This window comes from Taudactylus pleione, unplaced genomic scaffold, assembly GCF_031769625.1.
Source record: "Taudactylus pleione unplaced genomic scaffold, aTauple2 ptg000556l, whole genome shotgun sequence".
Lineage (NCBI taxonomy): Eukaryota > Metazoa > Chordata > Amphibia > Anura > Myobatrachidae > Taudactylus > Taudactylus pleione.
This window is the reverse complement of record NW_028284958.1, coordinates 20,548,733-20,569,663: the sequence shown is the minus strand read 5'-3', so window position 1 is coordinate 20,569,663 and position 20,931 is coordinate 20,548,733. Positions and strand designations below refer to the sequence as shown.

General features: G+C 46.1%; 1 protein-coding gene across 2 annotated transcripts in view; it reads left to right on the top strand.

Moving 5' to 3' along the window:
* CILP (cartilage intermediate layer protein) overlaps positions 1 to 19,121 on the top strand; it is a 66,663-nt gene extending 47,542 nt beyond the window's left edge. For both annotated transcript variants that reach the window (XM_088452739.1, XM_088452740.1), the window contains exons 3-9: positions 3,310 to 3,405; positions 3,518 to 3,787; positions 5,214 to 5,399; positions 5,846 to 6,154; positions 11,578 to 11,686; positions 12,674 to 12,831; positions 15,552 to 19,121. In XM_088452739.1, the coding sequence (XP_088308865.1) occupies positions 3,310 to 3,405; positions 3,518 to 3,787; positions 5,214 to 5,399; positions 5,846 to 6,154; positions 11,578 to 11,686; positions 12,674 to 12,831; positions 15,552 to 17,893 (3,470 nt within the window). In that variant the 3' untranslated portion in view covers positions 17,894 to 19,121. The remainder of the gene's footprint in view (positions 1 to 3,309; positions 3,406 to 3,517; positions 3,788 to 5,213; positions 5,400 to 5,845; positions 6,155 to 11,577; positions 11,687 to 12,673; positions 12,832 to 15,551) is intronic.
* Positions 19,122 to 20,931: the final 1,810 nt, after the last annotated feature.

The window sequence follows — 20,931 nt, the reverse complement described above, 5'->3', positions numbered from 1 at the left end:
TGCTACAATTTCCTCCTTGCCTTGTTGTCACCCTTAACTCCACTATCTGCTCTACTCAGGGCCTGCGCATTCCATTTTGCAGGGTACGCATTGCAGCAGGAAGCTGGAGATACGCCCTGGAGAGACGCCCTCTCGGCTGCTTGCATTCTGAGCTCTTTCTGAGCTTTGCACTCACAGCACCTGTGACGCAGGCTGAGGCAGCAAGTGCAGCAGTGTCATGGGCGGGCCTGGCAGGATGAAACTAAGGGGTGATCCAGGGGAGGACCGGGCGGGGGTGTGGCTGGCCACCATTCCTGGAAAAGGGAACATGTCGTCCCCCCCCCCGTTTTCCTGGATGGAACGAGGCCAGGGTCTGTGTCATTGCGATGGTGATCCCAGGCTGCGACCCCAGTCGCAGCGCTGGGATCACGGATGCAGCAAGGAGGTGTCTGTTTCCTACAGACACCACCTGCTGCATTAGCAGTTTAGATGGATGGAATTGCATAGGCGCTTGTGTGCGGCTCTGTAATTCCACCCATCTCTGAATCAGGCCCTCAGTCCATTAGGGGTCCCACACCTCTGGGCATCAACTTTTTTCTTTAACAAAGCCTCACAAATATAGCATCACCAGCAGATGGAAACATCAATGAAGAGGTGCTGTCTTGTTTTATTTTATATACTTTTCACAAGTGACACTTCAAACTCGACTTTGAAAATAACATCTTTCTCTGAAAGTGCCATTAGTGTAATTATTTGAAACCTGAGGACAGTTCTCTACAGAACAATCTCTTTAATGCTTTATATATATATATATCCATGACCTTTCAATACTTCTATTCAAGTCATACTTATGATATTGGTGCATGCTATTTCTTTTACTACAAGATGTGAACCACTTAGGTCACACACTGATTGCCCAGAAATTCATGTGGTTTGATTTAACTGTACAGTATATTATTGCTCACATTGTTCCCCTCTGTACATAGGCTGTAGTCATGATTGGGCGTTAATCCCTGCTGCTGTATATAAGGTACAACTGAACGGCCAATTAGAGCTCTGTCACCTGAGGATGCCAACAGATATTGTCATGGTTTCCAGTTACATGATCATTGAATTCACAGTAAAATAAACGGGGATGCAATCGGAAAGCCGGCTGACATTATACCGACAGCCGGCTTCCCGACTGTCATATCCCGGCGAGGGTGAAATGACCGGCGTCTAGATGTAGATCGGGATGCCGGGCACCACGAGCGGACAGCCGCGCGGGGGGGGGGAGGGTTAGGTTTAGGGTTCCCGGGGGGGAGTTCGGATTAGGCACCCCCCCGGGAGTTTAGGGTTAGGCTAGGGGGAGGGAGGGTTAGGGTTAGGCACCCCTGGGGGGAGGTTAGGGTTAGGCACCCCCCCCGGGAGGTTAGGGTTAGGCTAGGGGGAGGGAGGATTAGGGTTAGGCACCCCCGGGGGTAGGTTATGGTTAGGCACCCCCCGGGGGACTTAGGTTTAGGCAGCGGGGAAGGGGGGGGTTAGGTTTAGGCACTTAGAGGGGGGGATTAGGGTTAGGCACTTGGGGGGGAGGTTAGGGTTAGGCACCCCTAAGGGAGGATTAGGGTTAGGGGGTAGGTGAGGTTAGTTAGTACTTACCTGGAGACAATCAGGATTTCCAGCGCTGTCGGGCTTCCGCTGCCGGGATCTCTTCCTCTGTCAGCCTGACGCTGCCGGCCGGCAGTATTACATACCGATTCCAATAAACGAGATCATTTATAAAGTGCACCTGATATAAACCAGATAACTTCTCTTTTGCCCACCTGGCATACACCAAGATGCACATGTACCCTTTACTCTTGAGAGACAGCTCTGGAAACTAGTGGTGCACCTAAGTCAAAGCTCCCACTGTCTGTATGTAGTTGGGATGGTCCCAATTTAAGAAGTCTGTCCCATGGTCTCAATAGTTGGCAACTTTGTCCTGACTGTATGAAGGTTGGGAGGCATTCCCTGTCTCCCTCTTACCTTTGCTCTGCACGAATGGGTGCCACACACAAAGCAATTAAAGCCGCAATATTTTGCACAATAACGATATCGTTCACACTATCGGCCAGTGTGTATGCGGTAAACGACCAACGATGCGCGGTCCCGCTGGTCGATTACGATATCCCCAGTCGGTTGTACATGCAGCCCAATCTAGGGATATCATGAGCGATGCCATGCTGCTCCCCCCCCCCCCGCCATCATCCGTCGCTGGTTGGCATCGGCAAGTGTGTATACACTTGGCAATGCTGGAACCCTGACGGGCCTGCCGATGACGATATCGACGCATACACACATTGTGTAGTGTGTATGCAGCTTAAGTGTTTAGGGGAAAAGAGATGAGGAGGCTTAGGGTAGTCTAGTGCTTTAGAAATTGTAGGCATGCCCCAGGGGGTGTGGTCAAGCCTCCACTGTAATGTGTCCGTGCCTCAATTTCTGGAAGAACTGCTGCACACAGCCCCTATTTCAAGGGAATATCACACCATGCCGACAGTCGTCACCTTTATCTCAACTGTCAGAATGTTGGGACTTATGGGGGAGATTTATCAAGTCTTCTAAAGAGAACAAGTGAACATGCTGTCCATGGCAACCAATCATATTATAGCTATCATTTTACCCGGTTATTTGCTAAACAACACAGGTTTTTTTTTTCTGTGTGAAAGGGTCAAAACGGGACATAATTCCCAGGTCTCCGACCCTGGTTTTTTGTAGGGTCGGAGACCCGGGAATTATGTCCTGGGTTGACCCCTATCACACAGAAAAAAAAAATAGTGTTGTTCAGCAAATTACCAGGTAAAAGTGCTTTACCCGGTAATTTCATTTTCCTGTGTGAAAGGGGTATAGGACTAGACCCGGCAAACCCACCCGGCATTTAAATGCCGGGTAAAAGCCGGGATTTTTCACAAACTCTGTATAAGTGTATAAGGGTATAAGTCACTGTTTTTTTGTTCACTTATTTGTTTATATACTTTGTAAGGCGCTGTGGAACACTTGTGGCGCCATATAAATAAGGATAATAATAGCTCCTGGGCTAAGTGCCCGGAGCTATGGAATTATCCCGCACAGTAGGCCGAAGTGGGTGAACTTAACCTAGATTTTTGCTTGCTGCTCCTGAGGAAAAAAAAATCGCCATTAAGTGCCCTCTATGTATTATGGCGTTGGGTAAATTGGTAATAATTGAATAGCTCAGGGCGGAGCCGCCACGACGCAGTTAGTCCCACGGCTAATTGAATCTGTCCTACTGAAAACATAATTCAATAAGCAGTGTCTGGACTGAATTTAGCCTGATAACTTTGTCATCCATTGCAGGGTTGCAGAATGGCAATGCTGTCCTAAATCATTCTACAAGGAAAATCCGCATAGGGAAGAAAATCCCCAGCCCTGTGGTAAAGAACAAAACAGATGGTACAGAAATTACTTTTTGTTGTCATTGCATGTGGTGTTTATATAGTATTAAACAGACCGTATTCCTACCTGTGCCACATATACTATTCGATATTCTTCCCATACTCCTCAGAGTTCCAGGAATGGACAACCTGGTTCAACATTGATCACCCAGGGGGTAACGGGGACTATGAGCGTTTGGATGCCATTAGGTTTTACTACTCCCATCGTGTTTGCCAGAAACCTCTCCGCATGGAGGCACGGACCACAGAATGGGTGCCAGCCAGCAAGACAGGAGAAGTGGTGCACTACAGCCTAAGCAAGGGATTCTGGTGCATCAACAAGGAACAAGCCGAGGGCAAAAACTGTTCTAATTACTCAGTTCGCTTTCTGTGCCCCGTGGGTAAGTCCGCCCTCTGTATATTGTCAGCTGTAGAGAATATGAATATTATGTGGTGGTGTGTGAGCAGTGGTGATTTCTTCAGGTCACTGCTCCTGGGAATACAGTAATACTGCATAAATAATAACAAAATGCATCATTTTGCTACTTTGCATTATATTTGCTTTTGAGTATGGGTTTACATCTGAGTGCCTCATTTTGGGAGGTAAGCAACTGTAGTGTAATAAAGCTTGTCATTATGTCTACTGATTATGAAAGACATAAACGAAGCTATACCAAGCAGTATTTTGGGGGAGAAGTGGTTCAAAACTACTAGCAAGTTGGATTTAGTAGTGACATTTTCACTTGTATGGTGGAGGAATGAGTGGAAGTAGAGGTCGTTTGCCGACAAACTTGTAGGGATGAAGGACGTGTGAATCACCTCACTAGCATCTACGCGTTTCTTCTTGTGTTTGCAACAACAGTCTCCACAGGTAGCACCTACCGTTATATATATTCAGGGTATGCAGTCTAGGGCCCCCTTTTCTAATTACTGAACCTTGTATCTGATGAACAGGATTGCATGCAAGTTGGTTTATATTTAAGAGCGGGATGCATGACGAATCGCATTTTGAAACTGATGCATTCCGCCGCTCACACAAGCATAACAGCGTTTATTAAGGCTGTATGCTTGAAACATTTTTTAGCAGGACATCTGGGCTTACGACCCAGAAGTCCTTCTGCGCATGTGCCGAGTGACGCACACGCCGTGGGGGGTGCTGAAAGGGAACTGATTGGATCCCTCTCAGGGATAATTGTGAATAAAGATGGCGTTGTCCACCGCTTCCAAGCCACGAAACGTATCGCATTCCGGAGCTTGGTGCATATGCGGTAAGCGGCCAAACCTCCAATAACGTCATTTTCGGCGGTTTGATCACAAAATCTGCATTGATGCATCCCCTCCCAGGCCCGCCAAGAGCCGTGGCGGGCCCCGGTAATAGAGGGCGTGGCCTAATAGGGAGGCATGGTCACGCCCCCTTGCCGAGAGAAAAAAAGAAATTTGCGCGCTAGGGAGGGGGGGGGCGCTCTGAGCCCCCTCAGCCCGGCGCAAAGCCAGGGGGGCGCGATCAGCATGATCGCTCCCCCGAACAGGCATAGGAGACTGCTTGTGGCTGCTGCTCAGCAACCACAAGCAGTCTCCAAATGCAGCTCAGCACACGCTGTGTGCTGGGCTGCTGTGAGGGGGGGGGCGGCGCCGGATCCGGGCCCCTCAGGAAGCCCGGGCCCGGGTAATCTGTACCCGCTCCCCCCCCTTCTCGGTGCCCCTGTCCCCTCCTAAGAGGGAGTGGCAACTTCAAGGAATGTAAAGAGAGGAAAACTGTAAAAGCCTTTTCACATGTTTGGGGCACTGTAACAGTTAATATGCAGTATATACATTATTCTGTTACAGAGTTCATTCCCACAGTCCCAAAAGAAGGTTGGTCAGAGTGGTCAGCTTGGAGTGCGTGCATGGCCACATGTGGAAGTACCAGCATGCAGATTCGGAGAAGGACCTGTCTATCAGAGGACTGGTGGCAGGACCACTGTAATGGGCCCACGGAGGAGGGACGCAGGTGTACCGGCCCGGCATGTGCAGGTAATAGGAAATCTGCAAACATACTCCACACGCACGTGTGAAAAAAGGAGAACAGCGCATCTCCAAGTACCTACTAACTCAGCAAATGCCGCTGCATGAGCGTTTAATTCAGCAAATATACTCATCTTGATATAAACAATATAAAAGGACTGATAGATCAATATATTGAATAGAGAAATGAACATACAAAATTTGGCCCCCCTCATATTAGTTATATCCCTTATCACACTGTTGTTGCTGGTATATTGCTTTAATGCTCCAATATTTACTAAAAGTTCAGTTTTGTTACACAGGTCACGCGCCAATCCCTACATCATACATTTGTGTACTAAACAGACATCTCTGAGCCTCAGCGGAGGATTGGCATGGGAGTGGTGCTGTTTGTTCTCTGCAGGCGCCAAGACCTCTTCTAGCTGAAGTATAATAAGTTATATTTCTATTTACAGTGTGTAACATCAGCTGTCCCATGGGCAAAGTGAGCGCAGACTGCAGTGTTTGTGAGTGTAAGAATGAAATATTGTATGGCAAAGTCACACTGTCAGATGGAGCGCCCGCTGCTGGTGTCAACGTATATCTCATCTCGAAGAAGCCCAGAGTGAAAGCTGTATCAGATGCCCGAGGAGAGTTCCGGGTGGTGGGATTGTGTCCAGACACCACACTGCAGTTGAAACTGGAAAAATATTCTGTTGTTAATGTAAAAATACCTCAGAGAAATGGCACATCCTCATCTATCAATATTACTTTAAAGAGGAAAGGTAAGACGGCTGTTTCTGTGTTACTGGGCCTCATTACACACAACAGAGGCACCCATTAAATTAAAAGTCAGCCTATCGAGTCATTAGGAATTAGTAATATCACATAGGCATAAGGTACTTTGTGCCTCATGTCTAAGTGATGACATTACATTCTAGTTAATTGATATGATATATTCGCATGAACATTGCTTTAGCGCACAAAGAGATTTGTGAAGAGCTTGAATGGAGCTTTGCCATAATTCGCAGGTGTAAAATGCGTTAATTAAAATGCTGCAGTTGTGAGCATATTCTATGTGGCAACGATTGCAAGTTGTGTGCAAACTGCACGCGGGTCAGCACCAGTAGCAGATGTACTAGGGTAATGGCCAACATACGGCTCATACACTTACACTCATGCTTTTAACCATTTGTTAGCTTGTAAAACACACATTAGGTATATTAGGCTTTAGTAGACTGTATAAAATCTCTCTAATACAGCATATACAGCTCTCCATCTCGTGTCCACATGCCAATGCTAAATAATACACACAAAAATATAATATACACGTGAGTAACGGATAAAAGCACCTATCAGTGCCGGCACTGCATTCGCAATTAGCCAATGGCAAGTGCTTCACTCGTGCCAGCGACTGTCATCATCATGTATTCACATCTGCCCTCAAACACCCGCAAATTATACAGCTTGGACATATGCCTCCAATCACAAGTGTCAATTACAATGAAATCTGAATGGGTGCATATACCAACATTTTGTATTCTGAGCAGGGATTTTATACTATGCAAATTGGAGCATTTCACACTCTGGGCCTGATTCAGAGCCGGACTCTCTGAAAGAGCGCTCGCTGTGAATCAGGGCGTTTTTTGTTTTTTTTTGTGCAGCCTCCTGGCCGCTCGCATAGCTGTGGGTGACCACCCACAGCTATTGCGAGCGGCCAGGTGACGGTCGCAAAGTTCAAGACCATCGCGACCATCGGGCTTACGACGAGACCCTTGCGGTAGGCTGTCGTTGCAGCATGCCCCAGTCGACTTCCTGCTCTAATAGATGTCAGTAGGGCTGCCCACAAACGGCAGGCGTTCCTGCAGAAACGCCTCCGTTTGCCCAGCCACCCCCCCCCCGCCCCGCCTTCCAAACGGGGCGAGCTGTCGATCAACATCGACAGCCGCCCCTTTTGGATGCGAGCGCCGGAGCGAGTGCTTTTTGCGCTCGCTCCGGGGCTCTCGCACGCCATGCGTGCGCACTGGGCCACCATCGACCCGCTTGCAGACACTATGCGCTTGCGAGTGGGTCTGAATAAGGCCCTCTGTTACAACTAGAGATGTGCGCCAGACCATTTTTGCTGGTTATGGTTTTCGTTCTAATTTGTTGGCCGGTTTTGGTTTTGCCAAACCACCATCACTGTTTTTGAAATTTTTTCCAAAAATTGGCAAAAAAAGCTAATAACATAATTTGAGCCTTTTTTTATTATTAACCTAAATAACACTAATTTCCAGTCAATTTTGACCACCTCACATCTCACAATATTGTTTTCAATATTCAGTTTTGCGACTGGGTGAGAGCTGTCATACTTGCTTCCCCTTGCAAAGGATTGTTTCATAGTCAGTTGTTTTTTTTTTAAATAGTAGTTTCTTGGTTCCCTTCTGGGATGAGGATCCATCCCCAGCAGCAGCAGTAAGCCTAACACTGAAGTATTCTTCTGAGGAATCCTGAATAGGGGAGGAGTCACCTAGCCGTAACAAATTGGATGCAGGACTATCTCCGATTGAGTATGAAGATGTTGGCGGTAGAGATTGCATGTGCTGGGATCTAGTTGAACTTGACAGAAAGGAGCTAGCTGATGTTGGACTGCTTGTTGTTATTTTTTAGCACCAGTTTCTGATGTTGTCAAAAAATTTTCACGAGTTTGCTGCAAATGACATAACAGTGAGGAGGTTCCCAGGTGGTTAACATCCCTACCTCTACTTACCGTGGTTTTACAAACACTACAGATGGTTTGACAATTGTTGTCAGAAATTGGGTACGAATAATTCCACACATAAGAGGTGCATTTGTTGGTCCTATGTCCAGGCATGACAATTGCTTTCCTCTTATCACGGCCAAGAGCTGCTTCCACTGGTGCCTGACTTACACAAACAACATCCTCAACATCCTCATTAGCGCCAGCGTCAGCTACACAAATATCCCCCTCATCCTCTTGCACTTCCTCGGTGGCATCCTCAATTTCTATGTCATCAGCTATATTTGTGCTGCTCATCCCCACATTTGCAGAGGGAGCAGAAATGGTGGAAGGTGGCTTCTCTGAGTACAACAGTATCAGAACGGCCAGGCTCACACATCACACTCGTGGACACACTTAGGGGTAAATTTACTAAAAATTTAAAATTTTGACCCATGTTTGTTCGAAATGAAACACGGGTAGGAACGATCATACATGGGGGTATTTTTTTAAAGAAATTTGGGAATTTACTAAAGCTCCCGTGTTTGTCAGGATCATGTTTTTCTATGGTGTATTTAATTGTTCCTACCTGTGTTTAATCTCAGTGTTTCCCTAGCCTAAACACTCACGAACAAGCAGCCTGCACATATCAGTGAGAAACGTGCAGGCTGCTTGTGTGTAAAATTAGTAAAAGAAAGGGCTAATATTTTAAAAAAAGAGCCAGTCCTGGTTTTAAAAATATGGGAAAAAAGTGGCGTGGCTGTCCCCATATTTTTAAAACCAGAACCGGACTCACACTAGCCAGGGTGTAATGCCACAACTAGGGTACCCTTTCACTGGGTCACTCTGGCAAAAGCATTAACATCCCAAGCTGGTCAGCCCAAGCCAGAGATCTCAGGGGAGGTGAGGACCTCAATAAAGGGTTTCCCCCTCTCCCAAGCACCCCAGGCTTAGGCTGAAGCCCGAGGCTCTTACCTGCACCCATGGCCGGTGGGTGCAGGGGTAATAGTGGGATTATTATATGTGTGCTATTGTTTTTTACAGTCAGACTACAGGTGCCACCGTGCCTGCCCATTGGCAAATGTGGGACTACAAGTGCCAGCAGGCGGCCAGCACACCGTACAGCCACTGTAACAAAAATAGTAAAATAATGACAGTACTCACACACCGTAGAAAGTAAAGTTTTATTACATACCAAACACAATCACACATACTTGCCTTCTCCCCTGTGATCGGTCCCCTTTTCCAATAGAATTCCCACGGCTTGCCTAAAAAAAAAATTTAAATACTCACCTATCTCCTGGTGTAGCTCAGCCCTCTTCTCCAGTAGAGTCTGGAACTTGGCGACATAACAAACTGAATAGCCCGGACAATCGTACACTGTAGAGATGTATGTGTTTCCAAGTCCCAGATATGACTTGCTACTCACTTTGGGCCTGACTCAGAGGTGGACACTTTTTGCGGAGTCGCAGTGGCAGTAATATACAAATACTAGTTTCAGCCTTCCCCTTCTGTACTAGTGTGCACCGGACAGTGCAAGCCCAGAGATGCCCACTTTCAGTGCCTGTGGGCAGTGTGATTATGTCGGTGATTATAAACAATCCATCATCGGTGCATCATTGTATTCATCATCGACAGTCGCACCAGCCTACGTCGGGTGCAGTGTCTCTTTCTCAACTCCGACTAAACATGGCCTCTGTGGCTGCGGCTCTGCATCTGATAACACATCCAGGGGCGCAGAGAGGAGGGGGAGCGGGTACTAATTACTTACTTGCTGGAGGAGCCCGGCGGGGGCCCACGTCCGGCACTGCTCCCCCTCCCTCTTACATAACAGCAGCCCAGCACACGCTGCTGTATGCTGGGCTGCACTGGGAGACTGCTCGTGGCTGCTAAAGCAGCAGCCGGAGCAGCCTCCTATGCCTATGGGAGGAGCGATCACGCTGATCGCTGCCCCCATTGGCTGTGCGCCAGGCTGAGGGGCACACAATGCCCCCCTCCCCAGCGCGCAAACATTATTTTTTTTCTTATTTTTTTCCTAAGGGGGCATGGGCCATGCCCCATGTCACCTGGGCCCGGTGCAGCTTTTTTTGCTTTCACTTCAGGCCACCAATCACCACCCAGGTACACCTATGGTATGGCATCACTATTACTAATGCCAGCAATCCTGGACATAATAGCGTAAACTCAGTGGATCACATGTGACATTCGGTTTGTATTTTTTGTACATGTGCAGTAGCAAATAATTGCTCAACTCCACCAACATCGGCATTGCATGCACCTATGAATCAGGCCCTTTATTAGGTACCATGGTATTCACAGAACATTGTACAAGTCTTGCAGAACTATGGGCCTGATTCAGACCCGTTCGCTATATGCGTGTGCGCGCAAGGGGCCCGATGTTCTGCGTGCGCGCAAGTGCACGCTTCGCTCTGCGCGTGCACGAACTACTCACTGCGATCGCATACCGTTCACTCGCCCTGCAAAGACAGCCCAGTGAAATGAGTGACAGGAGAGGCCGTTTGTGGGTGGTAACAGGGGCAGGACACTAATAACGGGGGAGTGAAGGTGCGAATGCAGGCGTGCCAGGGTGTTTCAACGCCGTTTTTAAGACGTGCATAATTAACAGGCAGCGTCATAGTACACGTCACATGCCTGTTTCTTACACTGAAGTCCTCGCAGTGCTTGCAGCAGGGTATGGCTACCGCAAGTGCTGCGTTCACTACCGATGGTGCTCGATGTCCCAATGTTTTAATAAACTTCCTGGAGATGACGTGCGCTAGTGGGCGTCTCTACATACACTAGTGGGTGTCTGCATACACAGAGCGATCGATCGCACAGCTAAAGTGGGTGTGCTTATGCCTTAGCGAGCGAGCGCTTCCCATGGCGTCACTTTGAAAAATTTGCATACGCTGGATGCGAGCGATCGCATCTAGCGAACGGGTCTGAATCAGGCCCTATAATAGCAGCAGTAAGAAACCAATGGAAAAAGTGTATTATAAAGTGTATTATAAAGCCTCTTCTTATAGCCTGCCAAAATTACTTGTATTGAAAAAACACACAACCATATTTTGCCATGGGATTGCTGCCTTAATAAAGACAGCTATCACAACTATCCGCATCATTAAAGTAATAGCCCCAAGATTTAATACAAAGACCCCACATTATATTATTAGCCCCTATAATATGTTCATAACCCCACATTAAAGTAAAATCCCCAGTACTTAATAGGAAGAGACCCATATTTAATTAATACTCCTCTGCGGTCACTATAGTACATAAAAAGCCCATACCTTACATTAATACCCCGCAGAAGCCCCTGCTTTACACTAATACTCCCCACTACATGACAACCATTCTGCCTTGGGCATCCTGAAATCAGGTACAGTTAGGCTGCCCAGGGGTATGCTATGCCAACCAATTCTTAATTCAAAGTGAAATATAGAAAAAAATAGAATGTATTTAACAATTGTCACTCTTTGTCCCTCACAGAAAAGCCTTACATAGTGGAGAATCCTGAAGCCAAGTTGCGGCGTGTGGGCCAAAGTGTGACATTCTGCTGTAATGCTGTGGGGGAGCCAGCCATAGAGCAGTATCTGTGGTAGGTAACATGAAAAATGGGGCCTGATTCAGAGGCAATGTCAATAGTCAAAGTTTTTCAACCGCGCATCCATCTAAGTAGCTAAATAGTCATACAGCGCATGCGGCCCACATGTCGCAGTACCAATTGGAAATGTATTTAGAGCACCTGGGCGGTGACTGGAAGGTGGCTATTATGGGCATGTTATGCACTTATGGGCATTATGCCACAGTAAGGCTCCTTACACATTATGCCACTCAGTCTGGGATTACCACCTTAGAGGCACTAAAAATATGATGTAGCAGGGACTTCTTATAGAGATCCCGGGGTCTATGTAAAAGATTCAAGAGCCAAAAACTAAGGCAAGAGGGTAGATCTTAATGGAGGATGATGCCAGCAGTCTCTACCTTATTCCAGAATGGGTGCAGGACAGGGCATGCCCATCATATGTGTAACGATGTGCTGAGGGCCATATTGTACCTCCAGAAGGTGCTGGAGACCCCAGGATACATTTTTGCAGAGAGACTGGGGTATCTATACCAGCAGGATATAACTTTATAGTGAGTTTCAACTGAGATAGAAAACGTATTACCAAAAATTTCTGGCCTATCTTCCCCCATCACGCCCTTTATGTCTGCCTCCCAGTCACTTGTAAATTTTGCTCTAGTGGAGAAGAGGTGGTCAATAAGCAATTTATAAATGGTAAACAGGGGATGTGGAGGGTACAACGGAGACAAGCACATGGATTGGAAGGGAGTAAGCCAGGATATCAGTCGCCAGACCTGAAAGTGTTCTTCGATATTTTATCATATAATGAAAAGTAAAACTTCACAAGGCTACAGTGGGTAACAAACTAAGATGCAGTGCTAAAACATACGACAAATAGAGACATTCCCTTTCACTTTTACTTTCAGCTGCATATACCATTCCATGCTGATTTTCTTTCTACCGAACAAATGTATGTTTGTTACTGTCCGTTCCTAACCTTTTACCTTGCTTGTTTTGAAGGTACCACAATGGGACCCTACTGGATCAGAGTGTGTATAAATCCAGCAACCAGCTAGTCCTACGCAAGCTGAAGAGGAACCAAGTAGGGGATTACTACTGTAAAGCTAAAAATGAAGCTGGATTTGTGAAATCCAATTCTGCAAGGCTCACACTTATTGGTGAGTTGAAATAAGGCAGAAAGTGCACGCTTAGAGTGATATGTTATAGCTGACTGTACAAAGACATACAGTATAACCCTGAAAATGTCTAGACAGGTTAGGTTTTACTCAAATATGAGGTTCTAGTCTTTAGACAATCTTACATGATTTACTACAAATACATTTCCATTTGTTTCGAAAAAAAGGTTTCTGTAGAATTAAACTCTAAATTGGGACCAGCAGGGCCGGCCCTAGGCATAGGGAAACTAAGCAAATGCCTAGGGGCATCCAAGCCCAGCTAGGTTTGGGGCAGGCACAGCCGGGGCACCTGCTGTCGGCTGGGTGGAGACTCTGACAGCTACTACTGCTGCTGTGCAGCATCAATGATTGGAGCTCATCTGACAGCAACAGTGAGCGGGCAGCAGCAGCAGAACAACCAGCTGCAGTTTGCGGGGGCTGGGCTGCTGGAGGCAACTAGTTATTAGCGCTGGGTTGTCTTGGGGCGGCATACACCGGGATGCAGCCTGCCAGCCTGAGCTGGGAAAAGCGGATCCGCTGCCCACGACTTGTTGTACCTCGAGACGGGTTGCTCTGCAGCCTGCGCTCAAGTAAAGTAAGTTTGGAACTGGGAGAGGGACGGGGTGCTGTGGTGCTTACAGCTGGAAGAGGGGTGCTCTCCTGGGACATGGGTGCTGGGTGAGGGTGGGTGCTGAAACCCTGCTCTGCTGGGAGAGAGAGGTGTTGTGCTGGGTGAGGGCCAGGGTGCTGGGTGAGTGGTGTTTTGCTGGGTGATGGGGGTGCTGTGCTGGATGAGGGCCAGGGTGCTGGGTGAGGGGTGTTGTGCTGGGTGAGGGGGTGCTGTGCTGGGTGAGTGCCGGGGTGATGAGTGCTGTACTGGGACAGGGGTGATCGGTGCTGTGATTGCTGCTGGGAGAGGGGTGCTGGGCTGGGAGAGGAGTGATAGGTGGTCTGCTGTGTTGGGTGATGAGTACTGTGATTTGTGTTGTTCTTGGTGAGGGGTGCTGGGTGAGGGGTGTTTTGCTGGGTGATGGGGGTGCTGTGCTGGGTGAGGGCCAGGGTGCTGGGTGAGGGGTGTTGTGCTGGGTGAGGGGGTGCTGTGCTGGGTGAGTGCCGGGGTGATGAGTGCTGTACTGGGACAGGGGTGATCGGTGCTGTGATTGCTGCTGGGAGAGGGGTGCTGGGCTGGGAGAGGGGTGATAGGTGGTCTGCTGTGTTGGGTGATGAGTACTGTGATTTGTGTTGTTCTTGGTGAGGGGTGCTGGGTGAGGGGTGTTTTGCTGGGTGATGGGGGTGCTGTGCTGGGTGAGGGCCAGGGTGCTGGGTGAGGGGTGTTGTGCTGGGTGAGGGGGTGCTGTGCTGGGTGAGTGCCGGGGTGATGAGTGCTGTACTGGGACAGGGGTGATCGGTGCTGTGATTGCTGCTGGGAGAGGGGTGCTGGGCTGGGAGAGGGGTGATAGGTGGTCTGCTGTGTTGGGTGATGAGTACTGTGATTTGTGCTGTTCTTGGCGAGAGGCGCTGGGAGAGGGGTGAAGGGTGCTGTGCTCGGTGAGGGGTGCTGTGTTAGGAGAAGGGTAATGGGTTCTATGACCTGTGCTGGGTCAGGGGTGCTGTGATCTGTGATGTGCTGGGAGAGGTGCAGGTGAAGGGTGATTTGATCTGTGCTGGAAGAGGGGTGCTGTGAGGGGTACTGTGCTGGGTGATGGGTGCTGTGATCTGTGGTGGGAGCACAGCACAATGGGGGAAGGGGCCACAGCACAGAAAGATCACGCTCCTTCCATGAGTCCACACCCCTTTTTTCAAGATCCCATGGGGGGGCACCACCCAAAATCTTGCCTAGGCACTAATTTGGCTAGGGCCGGCTCTCTCTGACCAGAACTGACTGTAATACATGTGTCCTCAAAGTGAGGGGACACCAGGACTGTCCGTATTACATATGCCCTAAGAGTGAGGGGACACTGGGACTGTCTGTATTACATATATCGGACCGGTACTGACTGCATAACATATGGCCCTGCTATCGGGACACAACTAGGGATGTGCCACCTGTGCCATCTTAAAGGGTGCAGGACCCTGGGGGCAGCACTGTCACTGCCCCACGGCACCTGCACGTGTCTTGCAGAATTCCTGTAATGGCACCCTGCAGCCAGTAACAATACCACAGAGACGCAATGCTCTGGGCAGGCACACTACAGCTTGTAGTCATTCCCAGAGCATCCTAAGGACGCAGTGTCCCACCCCCTAGGCATAATGTCATGATGCCATAGGTTTAGGGGGCGGGGCTGGCACAGGACGCACTGCCGCCCTGTTATGATGCTGCCTGAGATCAAGGGAACACTAGGACTGACTGTATTAAATGTGTACTGAGAATGAGGGGGCACTGGTGCTGTCTGTATTACGTGTGTTCTGAGAGTGACGGGACACTAGGCCTGTCTGTATTACATGATTTAAAAGGGATTTCTGTAGAATTTAAGTGTAAATTTTCCAGTAACATTATGGAATAAAACTGAGATTTGAGCTAGAACATTGGTTTGTTCTCACATAATAGAACTCAATCCACAAGCAGGTGGAGAGGTCAAAATTTTCATTCATACAGTAGCACCCATTTGGCTTCGATTAGTACTTATTATTTTAATAATAAGGACTAGGCATTTGAGGTAAAGCATCAGCATACTGTTTTGAACATAATGTAGTGTGATCATTATATTTATTCTTTTCTGCAGCTAATGAAGATAATGCCTGCAATCCAAAACCAGAGAAACATCTCATCCGACTTCCTCATGACTGCTTTCAAAATGCCACAAACTCATTCTACTACAATGTGGGAAAATGCCCCTTGACTTCCTGCCCTGGAGATCTGGACAATGGTCTGCGGTGTAAGGACACCGTGCCCTACTGCTGTGGACTCACTAACACAAAAGTGGAAGAAGTCTCTTGTCAGGGTTATGTTCTTCCAATTAAAGTGGCTGTGGAGTGTGGATGCCTAAAATGTACAGAGACAAAGATAATTGTTCGTGGGAGAGCAGTGGCAGCCGATACTGGAGAACCAATGCGGTTTGGCCATATATACATGGGGAATTCCAGAGTCAGCATGACTGGGTATAAAGGTACTTTCTCCATCCAAGTACCTGCAGAAACAGAGAGGTTAGTTCTCACTTTTGTAGATCGATTACAGAAGTTTGTTAACACCACAAAAGTTCTTCCATTCAATAAAAAAGGAGGTGCTGTATTTCATGAGGTTCACCTTCTCAGGAAAAAAGAGCCAGTGATATTGGATTCTATGAAGACAAACCAAATATCACTTGGAGATGTGGAAAATATCGATCCTATAGCTGAATTGGAAATCCCACCAAATTCTTTCTACCGACAAAATGGAGAGATCTACAATGGAAAAGTAAAGGCCAGTGTCACATTTTTGGATCCACGAAATATATCAACAGCTACTGCTGCTCAAAGTGACTTAAATTTTGTCAATGAAGAAGGAGACACCATGCCACTACGGTCCTATGGAATGTTCTCTGTAGACTTTACTGATGAGAAGGCAACAGAATCATTGAATGCAGGAGCAGTTAAAGTCTACTTGGACTCCAGCCAAGTCAAAATGTCGGAACACCTTGAGAGCATGAAATTATGGTCTTTAAATCCAGAAACAGGTCTTTGGGAGGAGGAGGGGGACTTCCTGCAGATAGGAGTTCGACGTGGTAAAAGAGAGGAGAGGACCTTCCTTGTTGGGAACATGGAAATTAGGGAGAGAAGACTATTTAACCTAGATGTACCTGAAAGCAGAAGATGTTATGTGAAAATCCGTGCATATAGGAGTGAACGATTTCTTCCAAGTGAACAAATTGAAGGTGTGGTAGTGAACTTAATTAATATGGAACCTATGTCAGGATTTGCCTCCAATCCCCGAGCTTGGGGCCGTTTTGACAGTGCCATAACAGGTCCAAATGGCGCATGCTTGCCTGCTTTTTGTGATGACAGCACCTCAGATGCCTACTTTGCATTTGTAACTGCCACTCTGGGGGGAGAAGAGCTGGAAGCAGTGGAATCTTCCCCCAAGTTCAACCCAAATATAATTGGTGTTCCACAGCCCTACCTAAATAAACTGAATTACAAAAGAACAGATCATGATGACTCCAAAGTCAAGAAAACAGCTTTCAGCATCAATGTAGCTAAACCAAGTCCGAATGTTGCTGAGGAGAGTAATGGTCCTGTTTATGCATATGACAAACTTCTAGAGTGCGAAGAAGCATCTTACAGTGCTGCACATTTTAGATTTTACAGAGTGGAAGGTGATATATATGACTATAACACTGTCTCTTTCAATGATGATGACCCAATGAGCTGGACTGCTGACTATTTAGCATGGTGGCCCAAGCCAATGGAGTACAGGGCTTGCTACATGAAAGTTAAAATAGTTGGTCCTCAGGAGATTATGGTGAGGTCCCGAAACATGGGTGGCACCCATCCACAGACGGTTGGTCAGCTCTATGGCATTAGAGATGTCCGGAGTACCAAAGACCAGGAGGAACCCAACCTCTCAACAGCATGTGTGGAATTCAAATGTAGTGGGATGCTGTATGATCAAGACCGAGTGGACCGCACACTTGTGAAGATTGTTCCACAAGGAAGCTGTCGGAGAGAAGTCATAAATACCATGTTGCATGAATATCTTGTCAACCATCTACCAATGGCAGTTAACAATGACACCAATGAGTATACAATGCTGGCCCCACTTGATCCACTTGGACATAATTATGGCATCTACACAGTCACTGATCAGGATTCAAGAACAGCCAAGGAGATAGCACTTGGTAGATGCTTTGATGGCACCTCTGATGGGTCGTCAAGGGTAATGAAAAATAATGTAGGAGTAGCTCTTACTTTTAACTGCTTGGAGAAGGATGTGGGGCAGCAAAGTGTGTTCCGTGGCAATGTATTGGCAGCTTCAAGTGCAGCTAGACAAGGAGGCAGACTTGGAAGGCAACAAAGAGCAAGTAGTAGATCAAGGTCCACAGGAAGCCTAAACTCTCTTTTGACAAGACAACGCGGTCCTGCACAGTAACAATGGGAAAAATTTCTGGGCAGATAGTTAGGGCACCTCAACTTCATGGGTGTATTACAGCTTTATGCAAATTATCAGAACTAACATTTCTTAAGTCAATTTTAAAATCATCGTCTCAAGTGGGATGTGAGGATTGATAGCTGAATGTATATGAATATCTGTATTCTTAGCTTCTTCTATTATTCATCCAATAATTATGAGAATTAACAGACATGAACATTCAAGGGAAACAAAAGATCATTTCTTTCTATAGTCCCATAGATTTTACAGCAGACAGGAATCTTATGGAACAATGCTTTTCTTTATCGATCTTTAATTAATGTTAAAAGAAAGTATCAGCATACAGCTTCTAATCTACACATATACTTTTTTATGTGAAAGATGTGAATTTTGTATCTGCCTTAATGACTTCCTTCCTTCTGTCATCCTTTGGATTGCACTTTTCAGCAGTGAGAATTACCAGGGGAATGGTTGAAGACTGTATCTTGTATTTTCCACTACTTTGATACCTGTCCAAAGCAATATCAACCTTCCAGATGTGAGGCCCACTGACGGTGTGATATGGAAATGAGAATAATTCTAGAATGTTGCCTTTACATTGTGAGGGACATAAGTGGCCTAAATATTGCAGTATGTAGGAGGGCATGTCTTTTTTTTATCATTATGCTATATTGGAATCCTAGTGACTCAGAGGGAATCTGGTCACAGACGTCTCATAATGGAGTCAAAAAGGCTACAAGCTGTAATGGTTTTTTTTAGGTTTGACGAACATCAGAGAAAGAAAACTGCATGTATTGAGGATAAGAGAAACATGCTCCCAATTTACAAAGCATATACAATTTTAAGCTTAATTTATTTATCTCAATGAAGAAATGTGATGTAATCATCATCAAAAACAGGAAAAGAAAACAAAAAATGAATAATAAAGTTGCTTTTCATTCTGCATTAGCACCCAGAGTAAGGTGAGCAGAGATCATATGGAAATTATAGTGGGGAAATGCAATTACCGGCCTCTGCATTGGGAATGGAGTGGCTATTTGCCAGCACGCTGACTAAAAATATGGTTTCAATAAATGTTCAGTCTGAAATGTGTTATATCCATCAGTTCAATTGCGCATACTGGTTTGTTAGCTTCCTTTCTTGAATTGGCCATGCCCTTGGGGTACATTAAATTTCAAACTGTAATACTGTACTTGAAAATGTAAATAACAGTTTATTTATTTTTTTATGTCATTGTTACAGAGTCTGACTTTTCACTTTACTGGTTCATTTTGGGACAGTGAAATAATATCATAAGTATTACAACACCTGAGAACTAACGTTGCCATCGGCATACTATATACAACATAGTTAATGATCAGGTAATAGTTACGGCATAGAGTTGTCACACTTGTAGCATCATTGTCTGCACACATGGAAGAAAGCCAATTCATTGGCTAATCCTTTATGCATGATAAAGAAGCCAATAAAACCACGAGACGCTTGTGAAATCAATGAGGCATATGTTTCCTCAGCCATAGCACTGGTTCCTTGTGAATTCATTGTTTTGCATCCTCTTGTATACTGACTTAGCCCACAAAATGGCTGCCTTTGCTGAGAGTAGGCAATGGCTGCACTTTAGAATAACTTCTTGATGGAATACATGTCCTTACTGTTTCATGAAAGCAACACAATACCTTTTTCCCATTGATTTATGCTTCTACATTTTATCTATTAAATAAATTATATTACAAAATGGACCGTAAGCAATAATGAGGGATATTTAGGAGAACAGGTGCCTAGGTAATTACGGTAACAGACAATTGTGATTTTCTAGTACAGTTTAGAATGTAAAAGCTAATGTTCCTGATTTAGAGGTGGAGGCAGACGCGGCTCCCCATCTGCGACTAAATGCTGCTACAAGTCCCAAGTGTACATCTGGGTGCATGAATGTGTACTGGCTGAGACACCCGCTTTGAGCATCTGTAGATGCTGTAAAACCGCCTGGTGCGTCTTTAGAAGCCACATCAAAACTTGCACCTGCCTTATGGTGGGTGCAGGTTTTCCATACGAGTATGTCCTCCAATGTGAACGATTGAGCGTCTCTGTAAGCAAACACTATCAGTGACACGACGTAACACTCCAATAACACGCCCATGAGATGATGGACCTTCTCCGTGTGTCTTCTTGGCCACCTCCCAGTCACCGTCCAAGACCGCCCATCACTTTCCTAAGACATTTTCTGATAGCGTGAGTCTCAATTACAACAGTGCCTTTGCGCCGTAAGAGCTTTTAGGGTATTCCGTGCACAAGCAATCGCAATAAAAATCAAGCCCCATGTGTTATAGGTTAAATGTTCTTTGTACAATTACCTCTGCACCACTTTTCATAGTTGTCCCCGTTATGTAAATTTTTTTTTAGAAGTATTAAACATAATGTGGCAAATGTAATTATTAAATGTAATATTCTGTCAGAACCACGTGCAATGTACAACTGCGCATATATAAGGTAACTACAGGAGGGAAACTTTTTTTTTTGCACATATAGTAATAGCGCACGAGGCTCTGTAGGAATAGGCGACTGTGATTGATTCTCCCAAATATATTTTAAACCGTCTTGTTTATGAAATTTTCAAAATGTACGTATTTAAAACTTTTAGCCAAGAATCTTGTATATTTACATATATATTTTTGCTTACTTAGATACTAAACTTTTCAATACAATAATCTGCCTTGTGACTATACTTCCTTCCTAATTTTATTTTGTCATATCTGGTGTAAAGGGCTCACACACTATAGTCAGTCTTTATGGCTCTTCCTGGAGCCGATCGTTTTATATGTAATATGTCGTTTTTACATCTGATGCAGGTCTGCTAAAGAATGCAGGTGAGTCTTTTGGTGCACAAAGCAGAGGAGAGTTCTTCATAATATTCCACATGATAATAATAAGTAAATACCATGCAGCATGGCAATGCAGGAAACAGTGGGAAGGTGCTGTTGTATTCTCTATATTGCTATGATACCATACTCACCTACCAGGGGGGGAAAGGGGGTGACCTT